At 40.5% G+C, this 13,896-nt stretch overlaps 1 protein-coding gene across 4 annotated transcripts in view; it reads left to right on the top strand.

Moving 5' to 3' along the window:
* Phka1 (phosphorylase kinase regulatory subunit alpha 1) overlaps window positions 1–13,896 on the top strand; it is a 124,757-nt gene that overhangs the window by 87,665 nt on the left and 23,196 nt on the right. For all 4 annotated transcript variants that reach the window (XM_052734218.1, XM_052734212.1, XM_052734215.1 and 1 more), the window contains exons 22-26: window positions 5,661–5,817; window positions 6,326–6,405; window positions 8,980–9,058; window positions 9,199–9,328; window positions 13,647–13,748. In XM_052734218.1, coding sequence (XP_052590178.1) covers window positions 5,661–5,817; window positions 6,326–6,405; window positions 8,980–9,058; window positions 9,199–9,328; window positions 13,647–13,748 — 548 coding nt within the window. The remainder of the gene's footprint in view (window positions 1–5,660; window positions 5,818–6,325; window positions 6,406–8,979; window positions 9,059–9,198; window positions 9,329–13,646; window positions 13,749–13,896) is intronic.

Raw genomic sequence — 13,896 nt, 5'->3', positions numbered from 1 at the left:
CCTGCTCTCGCAGCACTTATATCAGCTGGCAGCTACCTGCGGTTACAAAGTTCCAAAGTAATGACATGGGCACAATGCTTTAAGGACAACAGTATTCAAACCCAGGCAATTCTTTCATCTCTGCAAGATATGTTTTTATACGGTTCCTTTTTCTACAAGAGGGTCCATGTCTCAATCTCTCTGTAAAAGGCAGACTTGGATAAGGTACTCTTTTCCCATCTCACTATACCATACTTCTTCCACCAATATAAGCTCCTGTGTATGGTGAAGGTGGATCTATCCATCCCATATTTTACATTGCATTATTCCCATCAGAATATACTAGGTCTTATCATTGATTCTATATGATTGGTGCCCAGGGAACTTACTCTCAACAGTTGGCACTATGTGTAATCCTAAGGGTTTTTTCCCTATTCTGTATATTCATGCCTTACTCTCCTCTCCAGAACTATGGGACATGGTTGATGTTCCAAGTGTTGTTTTTTCATATGTACCTAACTGACTCTATTGAGTCAGAAAAGCTCCTAGGATTAGGATTTGTAGTTAGTAATTCCAGATAAGATATTTAAGAAGCATTAACCCCCTGCTGAATTGTAGGGGAAAATATTTGAAAAGAAACAGAATTTCCAGGGAAAATTAGAGCTGTTTCATGTGTGACTAACAAAGCTAAAAACCGCCCAAAGAACCACCAGTATGGATCTACTGGTCCTTGCCAAGTGAGAGTCTGTTTCCACAGGTGTCTTGCCCCATGGGAAACTCATTGGACAGGCAGTCATATGCTGATCCGAGTCTCGGCTGCCTGGCTCCCCACAGTAATCAGAATGAAGCAGTGGGATGTAAAGCACAGAGGTTAGAAGCATTGAACTTGAACAGTGAACTCCAGAAATTACCACACCTAAACAACAGAGACTTAGACCACAAAAGTAAATAGGGCCTCAAGGGCATGTAGGGCTATAAACATGGCCACAATGCTTTTATTATTTAGAATATTAAATATTATATTTTAATACTGTCAGTGTTCAAAACCATCTCTGATTATCCAGTAATGTTTTGTTGCAGTTGATTTGTTGAATTCCAGACATAATTCAAGTCCACATATTGTACTGAGACGCTCTATTTCTCTAAGTGCTTTTTAAATGTCTGTACTGTCTCTTCCCAATACTGGTTTGTCCTGTAGAGTTCACAGTCTTCATTTTGCTGAGTGCACCCTCATGATGTTATTTAAACTTGTTCTACTTTCCTCTGTATTGCCTATAAATTGGTAGTTATCACCACAGATTTGGTAGATCTGCATTCACTTTTTAAAGCAGGTTCAGAGGTGGTTATATCATACCAGAAAGCATGTAATGTGTGGCTGTTAACCTTTTCTCTTATGTGGAGAGTCAAACCCCCAAGCTTTGTACATACTGGGCAAGTGCTATACCTCTGAGCTACATATCCAGCCCATGACTGTTGCTCTTTTTGTCATATTAAGGTTAATCCTATCTGGGCTTGGTAGTGTGTACCTGTAATCTCAGCATTGGGAGATGGAACTAGGACAATCATGGACTTAAATCTGATCTTGGCTACATAGTGAGTTCAAAGCCAGCCTGAGCTACATACACCATTTCAGAAAAATAATGGCTAGAGATGTTGCTCAGTGGTAAAGCACTTATATAAGGTGCAAAAACCCCTGGTTTCTATCACCAGCATACAGCAACAACTATGCTAGCTTTTCTTCTAATGATTTTAGGAGCTAACACTGGTCACTGCCCAGATCTATATAGAGAGAAAGGGTCAAATATTTTCCCCATTTCTAAATATCCAGCTTTTTACATGGGCAATGTTGTCTGTGCATTCTCCTAGGTACATTCTATTCATATAGATGTAAATATAGACATATATGTGGATATTTATAGCCCTGTGTACCCAGTGTTAGCATAGTAGATACATTGTTCTACACACTTTTTTCCATCAATACTGTATGTCTTAAAGATCACTACATATATATTCCAAGTACCTACTGCTTCATAAAAAAAAGACCTCAATACCCAGTGGCTTGAGCAGGAGCATAACATAACAAAAATGTGGAACTTTAAAGTATCTTTAATAGTTCTTGGATCGCCTGGTCTTGACTAGGCAGTTCTTGCTCAAGGTCTGTCATTCAGTTTTTGTCAGACATCGACCCATGGATGAAGTCAGCCAAGGTTTGCTCACTTATATACTCAGGAGTACTGGCTGTTGGCAACCAATTCAACCTCCTTACCTACAGCTCTAATACCTTCAAATGATGCCCCCGTGTGTCCTTTCCTCACAGCATGATGTGTCACAAGAGAAGACAGGGTGGAAACTGTATTTTCTTTTATGACCCAGCCTCCGAAATTATTCAGTCCCTCTTTTACCTTAGTCACAAGCATACCTGGTATCCTGTTGCTTTTGTTTGGTTTGGTTTTTGTGTGAACCTGACCCAGGCTAGAGTTACTGGGAAGAGGAACCTCAGTTGAGAAAATGCCTCCATCAGATTGCCTTTAGGCAAGTCTGTAGGGCATTTTATTGATTGATGATTTATGTGGAAGGGACCAGCTCACTGTGGACAGTGTCACCTCTGGGTAGTCCTCGGTTATTTAAGAAAGTAGCTGAGCAAGCCATGGAGAGCAGGCCAGTAAATGACATGCCTCCATGGTCTCGGGTTCCTGTCTTGATTTCCCTCAATGATGAATTATTACCTGAAAACCTAAAATGAAATAAAGCCTTTCCTCCCAAGCTGCTTTTGGTCATGGTCTTTATCACAGCAACAGAAGCCTTGGACAGCTGGATGTAAAGGGAGAGAGGAGAGAAGTGTAAGAATTACATTGTAAGAAGAGCATAGTGAATGGAAAGTTGTTACAGCCATTCTGGAAAATACAGTCTGATACTACATAAATCTACCTTACATTTCCCTTTTGGTCTTTACTTTTTATTAGTATACATTAGTTATTATACACAGCAGATTTCATTTGATGTCTTCATACATGTATATAATGTATTTCAATTACATGCAACCCAATGCCTGTTACCTTCCCTTTTCCCACTCCTGCTAATCCCATTCCTTTTCCCAGCTAGTCCCCCTTATTCTTCCATGTCTTTTTATTTTGAGACAGGGTCTCACTATCCAGTCCTGGCTGGTCTGGAACTTTCTGTGTAGACAAGACTGGTCTTGAACTTACAGCGATCTCCCTATCTCTGCTTCCCAAATGCTGGGATTAAAGGTGTGTGTACTACACCCAAATTTTCCATGTCTTTTTGTTGATGACTCAATAAATTACATTAGGGTTGTTTGCAGGAGCATTGGTACCTACCTTTTATTTTCTTAATAGATGTGTAAATTGTATTGTTTAAATATATTATAATCTATTTGATCACTTTCCTAATGATGGACTTTTGGGTATTTTCTTTTTTTATACTTTTTTTTTAGATTTATTTATTATGTATACAGTGTTCTGTCTTCAGGCCAGAAGAGGGCACCAGATCTCATTATAGATGGTTGTGTGTGGTTGCTGGGAATTGAACTCAGGACCTCAGGAAGAGCAGCCAGTGCTCTTAACCGCTGAGCCATCTCTCCAGCCTCTTGGGTATTTTCTAGTCACTCACTATAACAAGCAGTGCTTGTAGTAAATTTCTTAACTGAAATTGCTTCATATATATGGAAAGAATTTATTCTATAGTTAGATCACAAGCTTAACTGACCAAAATATGTAGGCATTTTAAGCTAGATTTAGTGGTGCATGTCTATAAAACTGGCACTTGGGAGGTGGAGGCAGGAGAATCAGGAGTTCAAAGTCATCCTTGGCTATGACGCTTGTCTGGGCTACTTGAAACTCTTATTTTGTCCTCTGCCCAATACATGTAGATACACATGTACATGCATACACACACACACACACACACACACACACACACACACACACACACACGTATTTAAGTGTTCAATTGTGCAATTCAGTAGCTTTTTGTTTTCTCAAAAGTATTGTGCATCTTTTTGTTGTTGTTGTTGTTGTTTTGTTTTTGTTTTTCAAGACAGGGTTTCTCTGTGTAGCTTTCCTGGAACTCACTCTGTAGACCAGGCTGGCCTTGAACTCACAGAGATCTGCCTGCCTCTGCCTCTGGAGAGCTGGAATTAAAGGCGTGTGCCACCACCGCCACCGCCACCGCCACCACCACCACCACCACCACCCTGCCCAGCACATTACATTTTTATTAACTCCAAAAGAAACTATACTATCCATCAACTTCCAATCCCTGTATCTACCCAGCCCTAGTCAGCTATGAGTCCACTTTCTGGTGTTTGAGACATTTCCTATAAATTGAATCATACACTTAGTGATCCTATGTGACAAGCATCTCTCATTTAGTGTAATATTTTCAAAGTTTGTCTTCCATGTTGTAGCATATATCAGTACATCATTTCATTACTGCCAAATACTGCCTGTATGGCTAGAGTACATTTTATTTATTCATCACTTGGTGGGCACTTGGGTCATTTTTACTTTTCAAGTTTTGTGAATAATGCTAGTGTAAATATCTGTATATAGGTTAATGCAGACATGTTTTCATTTCTCTTGGATGTATAACCAAGAGAGGAAATGCTAAGCCGCATGGTGACTCTGTTTTTACCCATTGTCAGAACTGCCAGGCTCTTTCCAATATTTGCAAATAGCTCTCCAGAGGCATTGTTCCAGTTTTTACTCCCACAAGGGACTGTTTAAATGATAAGTCACATTAATTTGGGGGCCTTTCACAGCTTGATATAATAAAATGTTAACTTGATATAATGTTTATTTTATTTTTTCTTGTTACATGTGAAGTTGACTGCCTTCTATATTTATGGGGTACCAATGTTTATTTTGCCCAATTTTCTGTTGTTGTTTTTACTTTATCCATTTGGAGTTCTTTATTTCTTTATCAGAATTGGCCTATGAATTACAAATATTTTCCCTACTTTGTAATTTGTCCTATACTTTGCATAGTGTCTTTTCAGTAAGAACTCTTGATTTTGATATGTGTGAACCGACTGAACTCCACTTTCGTGGCTTCAGGTGATGTTGCGTAGTTAGGCAATCTTCTTCTGTCTGACAGTATGAGCTAATTTCCCACATGTATTTTAGCACTTTAATATTTGTGTCTTCACACATTCAGAATTGTAAGATACAGACTTTCAGGCACTGGTCCAACTTTTTCCAGATAGCTACTTGATACTTTTAACATCATTTAATAACTAATCTACATTCATCATATAGTGAATTCCCAATTCCAGGTAAAGTTTCTGTATCTCTAAGTTGATTTGTATAACAGTAATTGTATAACAATCATGTAGCTATCTTCTTTCAACACAAACAAATTCTAATGTCATTGGTTCTTAAAATACAGTATGGTTTCAGAACTTGGAATAGTTAAATCTTTAGTAATTTCAGCTGTGTTGAAGCTTGAGATGTGGGTAAAAGAATGTAGTGTCAAAGCAGAGCTAACTTATAAAATTTGTGTCTAAGACATTTGAATTTCAAGATTGACTCTTAATTACAGTTTGATAAGAGTTTTTAGTATATAGTTTTCTATTAAAGGAGGCCAAAACAGGCCTATCCATTATAACACTAAAAGGAAGTAATTTTCTCATATTTAATGTACGTCCGTCTTTCCAATTCCAGAGGACCTGACTGGGACACTGAATTGTATGCAGACGGGGGTGCTACTGTCAGGGAACTTCTTAGTGAACTCTACGGCAAAGCCGGTGAACTTCGGCACTGGGGTCTGATCCGATCCATCTCTGGGATCTTACGGAAGAAGGTGGAAGCACTTGATGAGGTACAAAGAAGATCTACATGGGGACACTTGGGAAGTTACCTCGGGGCTGGGGGGATAGCACAAAGATAGGGCGCTTGCCTAGTGTTCCTGGGAGCCTCGGTTCAAGCCTTGGCACAGCCATGGGGAAAACCTTGATTTTCCTAATTGTTTTTCAAGCAACCAAACTTCTAATTGTTTTCAATCACACATAAAGTTTCTGATACTCAGTTAGCTTTTTATTTGTGAATGGCAAGTATATGTTACTGAACCATAAGAACTACAGATTTTGAGGTGTAATAAACCATAAGACTTTGAGATCTTAGTGAATTTACGCTAGGCTGAAAGTCCCTGCCTTCTAGAAAGCGAAAGTGCCTCATGGTTTCTTCCTGGAAGTCTGTCTTCTGATCATATTTCGTAAGAAGGAGAGCTTGGTGTAAGTTAAGAGGGAGTAAAGTTTTGTGGGCTGAGGATAAAAATGTTTGGAAATCTGAGAATTTTGGAAAGGGTAAGCTATGCTACCTGTTTCTAGGCCTGCACAGACCTTCTCTCCTACCAGAAACACCTCACAGTAGGACTTCCTCCAGAACCTCGAGAGAAGACCATCTCTGCGTGAGTGAGGCCTGTGGTTGGGTTTTGATAAGGTTTCTCTGCACCTTTAAGAAATTGTGTGACTTACCACAGTTCTCTTGCCCTAATTTGTATAACATCTTATATACAGAGCTGCAGGAGACTGACGGGGCAGAAGTAAATGAAAGAGAAAGCTTATAGGAAGTAATACTTAATTCTTTTTCTTATTGGCTTTTCCTAAATCCCTTAATTCTACTCATTCTAAAAACACATAAAAACGCAGGACATCAGGAATTAACAACATACAAGTCAACTATAGTCTGAAAAGAAATAGAAGAAAGTATATGGCTAGAGCATTGGGTTGTTACTGATGCAACTCCATGCTGCTGAGGAAGGACTCAAAGGTGTGAAGGTCAAAGTTGAAAGGGGCAATGGGCCCTTACAGAGCCTCCTGAGTTAGCATGTCTGCACAAACACTGCCATCAGATTGCCACTGGCCCGGTTTGCTGCAGCTTCTGATTAGCAGTAGTCCCCTAGGATAGGCTGGGGCTAGAGTGGGGGATGGAGCACGTACACTGGAAGTTTAATTCCTACATGTGAGTAGCCATTACCACTAGCCATTCCAATAAAGCTCACCGGCATGAAGTCTATTTAATTTCAAGTTATGCTAGTGCCAATATTTAAATCTACAAGCAGATTGTATTTGTAAGAAATATTCTTAGAGGGATTCTAACTTCATAAGTGATGAGAAATCAATCTGCTTTCCTATGAAAGAATGATCTAAGAACCCCTGCCTGCCAGATCTACTTCAATAACCAGTGTAGTGAAAAGGGTTGTTTTTAATTGATTAATTTTTTTAAACGGTCTCACTGTAAGCCCCAGACTTGTCCCGAACTTGCAGTCTTCTCACATCTTGATCTCCTAAGTATTAGGATTATAGGTGGGCACATAGGCTAATGAGTTTATTTTGTAAACAGAGCTCTAGATACAGAACTTTACAAGGAATAAATGAGAGAGAAGTTAGCAGGGATACCTTGGTGATTTCTGCAGACCACCTCATTCCCAGTTCATATATATGATTTCAACTGCCTCTGAGGTCCAGTTCAGAGTTCTGGATGGAGACTTAGACATGTCCTAGGACATGTGTCACAGGTTCTATAGATAAAGTCTTAGTTATACTTTGGGAAAATAGTTTGGCTAACTTGCTTGGACTGCCATAATAACAAAATATCACAGACTGGGTGGTTCAAACAACAGAAATGGACTCTCTGACAGGTTCCCAGTGTCAGAGGGGTTGGTTCCTTCTGAAGGCTGTCAAGGACCTTGTACTAGGCTTCTTGGCTTGTACCTGGTTGTTTTCCTCTATGTTTCTTTATATTTTTCCATCCTATCCATGTCTTTGTGTCCAAGTTTACCCTTTTAATAAGGACACCAGTCACATTAGATCAGGAACCATCTTAATAACTTCATTTTAATCACTTCCAAATATCATATTTTCCATTAAAATCACACTTTGAGGTACTAAAAGTTTGAATTTCAACGTATGTTGAAATTTATGTTGAAAGACGCAGTTTAACCTGTAATGCCTTGTTTTTAATAAACAGAACCTTGTATCACGAATAAGATCAGTTTTGGGTCCATATAGGCATTCCAAAAGAAGAATGCCTTGGCACGTTCTTGCAAACTATGCCATGTCAAGACTAGAGAGATGGCTCAGCAGAGGATGCCATACTGCTCTTGCAGGACCTAAGCTTGTTTCCTAGCTTCCACGTTGGATGAGGAGCTCATAACCCCTTCAACTTCAGCTTCCAGGGGTGGGGAGTGCTGTGACACCTCTGAACTCCGAGAGCACCTGCACTCGGCACGTGCTACCCTCCCACACACACACACATAGATACAATTAAAACTAAAACCACTCAGAGACCTGAGGCAGGAGAATCAAAAATTGAATGCCAGTCTGGGCTACATAGCAAGATCCTATGTAAAACAAGCAAACAACCCCCCCAAAATACACAACAAGAAGACCACTCACAGAAAAGTTTGAAAGTAACAAATATGAGTGTATATATATCTGTGTGCATGTGTGTTTGCAACTGTAGCTAAACCAGTGAAACTTTTTGAACGATCAGCATAAGGTGTGACTATAAAGTAATAAAATGGTTTCCAAAGGACACAGCTTAAAAATAGCTTATTTCGGCCGGGCGGTGGTGGCGCACGCCTTTAATCCCAGCACTCGGGAGGCAGAGTCAGGCGGATCTCCGTGAGTTCGAGGCCAGCCTGGGCTACCAAGTGAGTCCCAGGAGAGGCGCAAAGCTACACAGAGAAACCCTGTCTCGAAAAACCAAAAAGGAAAAAAAATAGCTTATTTCTTTGTAGCCATTATACTTACTTGTCAGTGTCTGGAAAGACATCAAGGGGTGAGTTTTAAATGAAAATGATGTGAATATGGCCAGAGTGGGCCTCAGAGGCAGTGAATGAGCTTTTTGCTCTGAAAGAACTAGAAGTGATGAAGGGTTGTGGCAGTGGTTTGGACTGGCATTGAGTTTTTAACTTTTAAAATGTATTTAGGTTAAGTTATTGTAGACTTTGGTCTTTATTCACTGTTTTCTTCCTTAGACCTCTACCATATGAGGCACTCACTAAGCTGATAGATGAAGCCAGTGAAGGAGACATGAGCATTTCAATCCTTACACAGGTGGGCAGCATTGAAAAGCCTAACCTGGCAATTGATATTTCAGTATTTGTTTTTAATTGACCTCACCATTTACAAAGACAACGAAGTAGACATTGTGACACCCTTGCTGTAACTCTTGTTTCTATCCATTCTGCACACAGGAAATAATGGTGTATCTTGCTATGTACATGAGAACTCAGCCTGGCCTCTTTGCTGAGATGTTCCGACTTCGAATTGGGCTGATCATACAAGTTATGGCAACAGAACTGGCCCAGTCTCTTCGATGCTCAGGTATTTATTTCATTCGCTAACTAACTTTAGGTGGAACTCACTTCTAGTGCAGATCCCTGGAGTTTGGAATCAGGAAGGAAAGGAAGGTACAGTTTATTTATCCATAGCTCAGAAGCTGTGTTTGTCAGTCAGTAACTAAAGGAGCAAAAAGATGACACATTTGTATACTGGTTCAATAACTTCCAAGTGTCACCTCCTGGGGACTCTGCATTCCACATTCTTCTTGATACCTCAAGGGCTTTAGAGTTTGGCATACTGTGTTGGGCTGATGGAAAGAAGGAAGCTTCTGGACATCAAGTGTGAGTCGCTAATTAGTGCATCACAGTGTCAATGGTCTGTCAGTATGAAGATCGAACAAGGAAGTATTTTATTAACACTCATCTAACAAGTGTAGTAGTACTTTCTCATCAGGACCACCAGCCCATAAATAATGACCCAGAGACTTATTATTGATTATGAAAGTTCAGCCTTAGCTTAGGCTTCTTCCTAACTAGTTCTTATAACTTAAATTAACCCATATTTTTTAATCTATGTCCTTCCACAAGGCTTGTTACCTCATCTCCATACTGTCCATCCTGCTTCCTCCACATCTGACTGGCAGTTCTGCATTTCTTCTTCCCAGAGTCCTCTCTGTCCCTGGAAGTCCTGCCTAACTTCTTCCTGCCTGGCTATTGGCCATTCAGATCTTTATTAAACCAATCAGAAGGCACCTCGGCAAGGACACATCTTCACAATGCAAATATTCCACAACAAACAAGACTTGAAATTATTTATAGGTTTGCCAAGATAACAGTTTCAGTTAGGAAAGTAATTGGGGCCAGAGGAAGCTATACAGTAGAGTTGTCACACAGGTGTATCCAACCTTGACAGTGCTACACAATCTTTGAGAACCGTGTAATTGAGTTTTTCAAAAGCCAGGCAGTGGTGGCGCATGCCTTTAATCCCAGCACTTGGGAGGCAGAGGCAGGTGGATCTCAGTGAGTTCAAGGCCAGCCTGATCTACAGAGCTAGTTCCAGGACAGCCAGAGCTGTTACACAGAAAAAGCCTGTCTCAAAACAAACAAACAAACAAACAAAAAACAATAAAAAAGAAAGAAAGTAAAGAAATGGAGGAAGGCTGGGTGGGGGTGGCCTGTGCCTTTAATTCCAGCACTTGGGAGGCAGAGGCAGGCAGATCTCTGAGTTTGAGGTCAGCCTCAGTTTTACATTTTACATTAGAGTGAGTTCCAGAACAGCTAGGGCTACACAGGGAAACCCTGTCTCCAAAACAAAACAAAACAAAAAACAACCCATAACTTTCATGCCTTTAATTACAGTACTCTTTGTGAGTTTGAGGCTAGCCTGGCTTACATAGTGCTATATGCTGAGATTGTGTCTCCAAAAACAGGTCAGATTTTTTAAAATAGGTTTACAATTTTGTATTAGGACACATTTATAACTATACTTGACTACATGTGTTCTACAGGCTGTGAGTTAAACATGTCTAAAGTAGGTTGGGCGGTGGTGGTGCACACCTTTAATCCCAGCACTTGGGAGGCAGAGGAGGGCAGATCTCTGAGTTCGAGGCCAGCCTGGTCTACAGAGTGAGTTCCAGGACAGCCAGGACTACACAAACAAACAAAATTCCTAAAGTATAAGAGGATTGGGGTGTGAGGCAGACTCCCACAGCATAACTCTTCTTTTCCATTTTAAAAAAAGTTTCAACAAGAATGACAAAATAGAAGAGCTAGAGAGGGCATGGAAAATCAATCACAGCTGCAAAACTCAAACTAAGACCTGTTTCGTTTAAATTCCCCACAGCAGCTTTTAAAAATATTTATATTTAATAATGTGTATATTTGCATGTCTATGTGTACATATGTGAGTATAGGTTCCTGTGTAGTTCAGGAGATATCAGATCCCATGGAGCTGGAGTTACAGATGGTTGTGAGCCACCTGACATGGATGTTGGGAACTGAACTCAGGTCCTCTGCAAGAGCAGTATGCGCTATAACCACTAAGCCATCTCTCCACTTCCCCACATGGTTTTTTTCTGAGGGGCTGGAGAGATGTCTCAGCAATTAAGAGCACGGGTTCCTATTTCAGAGAATCTAAGTTTGAATCCTATCACCCACATGGTGATGAACAGCCATCTGAATTCCAGTCCCAGGAATTTACTGCCCTCTTCTGGCTTCCATGAATACTACATACATGTGATACATAGATATACATATGCAGGGAAAATACCCGTACTCATGAAATAGATAAATATGGTCAGTGTTTTTTTAAATTTGAGATGTTCCTTATGTAGCTCAGGTGTGCCTGTAATTTGTGATCTTCCTGTCTTCACCTCCAGAGTACTTAGATTATAGGCAGGTGTCACCATGACTGGTGCACAAAAATATATATATCCTTCAAGAAGAGAACCAACCATTATTTTATGCCTGTTATTTACAAGATACTATATTATTTGGTTTTATATTTATATAAATTAATAAATATAAATATATATATGTTTATATATTGTCTTATTTAATCCTTTCAACAACCCACAAGAGAACACAGTATCTTTCTATTTCTGCCAATAAAGATAGAAAAAAAGTATCAGGCAGGAGGTGATGGCTCACAGCTTTAATCCCAGCACTCAGGAGGCAGAGGCAGGCAGATTTCTGAGTTCAAGGCCAGCCTGGTCTACTGAGTGAGTTCTAGGACAGCCAGGGCTACACAGAGAAACCCTGTCTCACCCCACCACACACACACACACACACACCAACCCCAACAAAAAGAAACTGAAGGGTAGAGATGTTGAATAACTTGCCCAACATTGCTAGTATTTAGTAGAATTTGAAGCCCTGTCAGTCTGATTTCAAATGATTTCCAGTATTGTATAGGATTCTGCAACTGTGGTATCAAGGGATGTTTTTTCAGAGGGTGTCTGTCCTAGTTAGGTCTCTATGGTGATGATAAATATCATGACCAAAAGCAGCTTCTGGGGAGAAAAAGGTTTACTTCAGCTTATAGCCTAAAGTTCATCATGTGGAGTCACGGCAGGAGCTGATGCAGAGGCCATGGAGGGGAGGGAGCTGCTCACTGCCTTGCTCCCCATGGCTCACTCAGCCTGCTTCCTTATAGAACCAGGACCACCTGCCCAGGGGTGGCACCACCCACAGTGACCTAGGTCCCCCATATCAGTCATTAATAAAGACATACCGCACACACTTGCCAGAGGTAATCTAATAGAGCCATTCACTCAAGTGAGGGTCCCTTTTCCCAGGTGACTCTAGTTCATGTCAAGTTGACAGAAAAGAACAACACAGTATGGTTCCTCGGTAATAAACCTCAGTCGTGATAAAACTCTCAATCATTCTTTACTGTTCCTTGTCTGCAATGGAGTCTTCCTGTTGGTGCCATCAAAATCATGGTGCTCCATTTTATAGGATGAAAGCCAAGATTCCTGGGTCTAGCCTATAGCTGTTAGTGCTTCCTACCAAATGTGTTACCAGTTTCTATTCTTGGAGATTGATGTATCCTCTGATTTCCAAACAATCACTGGTTATATTGCTCAGTTAAGCTGTGTTGTCTACAATATTTTGTTATGTTTTATGTTGTTTCTCTTGTTTACATGTTGTTCTATCCCTCCAAAATTAATGGTCAACCTCTCAAAGTCAGGCACTATGTGTCAGACCTGCTTGTACTTACATTGCTTAAAATGGTGACTCCTATGGAGTACTCTGAGTAAGTGACTAATGTTGATGAACACGTTCGAGTTACCCTCGGTATTCTTAGTAAATTCGCACTCTCCTCCGTTCTCTTGTAACCATACACGTTGAGAACTTCTGTGTTGAACTGCATGCGCATGTACATTCATTGCTGTTCTCTGAATGTCTTCCACTTCTTCATTCTTCTCACCTTCAAACAAAGACTGATGGCGTTACCCAGCAATGTGGAAATAGGATGAAGAAGAAACTAGTGGGCTAGCTAATCTCCAAAGTAGGGAGTCAGTTCTGAAATAATGAAAAATCTAGTGCTGTCTGACTAACCAATGGTATGGTGTTAGAAATGTTCTCTATAACTACATCTTCTAAAGTAAGTGACTGAAAATCCTATGAGAGAAAATTGAGGGTCTAATCCCCAGCTTAGAGGAGAGGGCACATCCAAATAAGCAAACCAAGTGTGGTCACATGTGCCTGCAGTTCTGTCACTTCACAGACTCAGGCAGGAGGATGGTAAGTTTCAGACTAGGCTACCCAATGAGAGCCTGTTTCAAGGAGAAAATGGAAAATAAGGAGGCTATGGTAGACAAGCTAGAATCCCTTCTGCCTGCCTTTCTGTTCATTAGCTGAAGAAGCCACCGAGGGCCTGATGAATCTGAGTCCTTCAGCCATGAAGAACCTCCTGCATCACATTCTCAGTGGCAAAGAGTTTGGAGTGGAACGGAGCGGTAAGACCCAAGCACTGAACTTGATTTCAGGGTACTTCATTTCAAATCGCAGTTTTGGAATGTTTTTCTTCTATCACAGGGGCTCCTAGCCCCAAAATAAATAAAATTCAAGGAAATGAAACATTTAAAAGCCGTCTTTTGGAACAAG

Source organism: Peromyscus californicus, unplaced genomic scaffold (genome assembly GCF_007827085.1).
Source record: "Peromyscus californicus insignis strain IS unplaced genomic scaffold, ASM782708v3 Scaffold_10__1_contigs__length_136768540, whole genome shotgun sequence".
NCBI lineage: Eukaryota > Metazoa > Chordata > Mammalia > Rodentia > Cricetidae > Peromyscus > Peromyscus californicus.
This window is presented reverse-complemented; position numbering and strand designations above follow the sequence as displayed.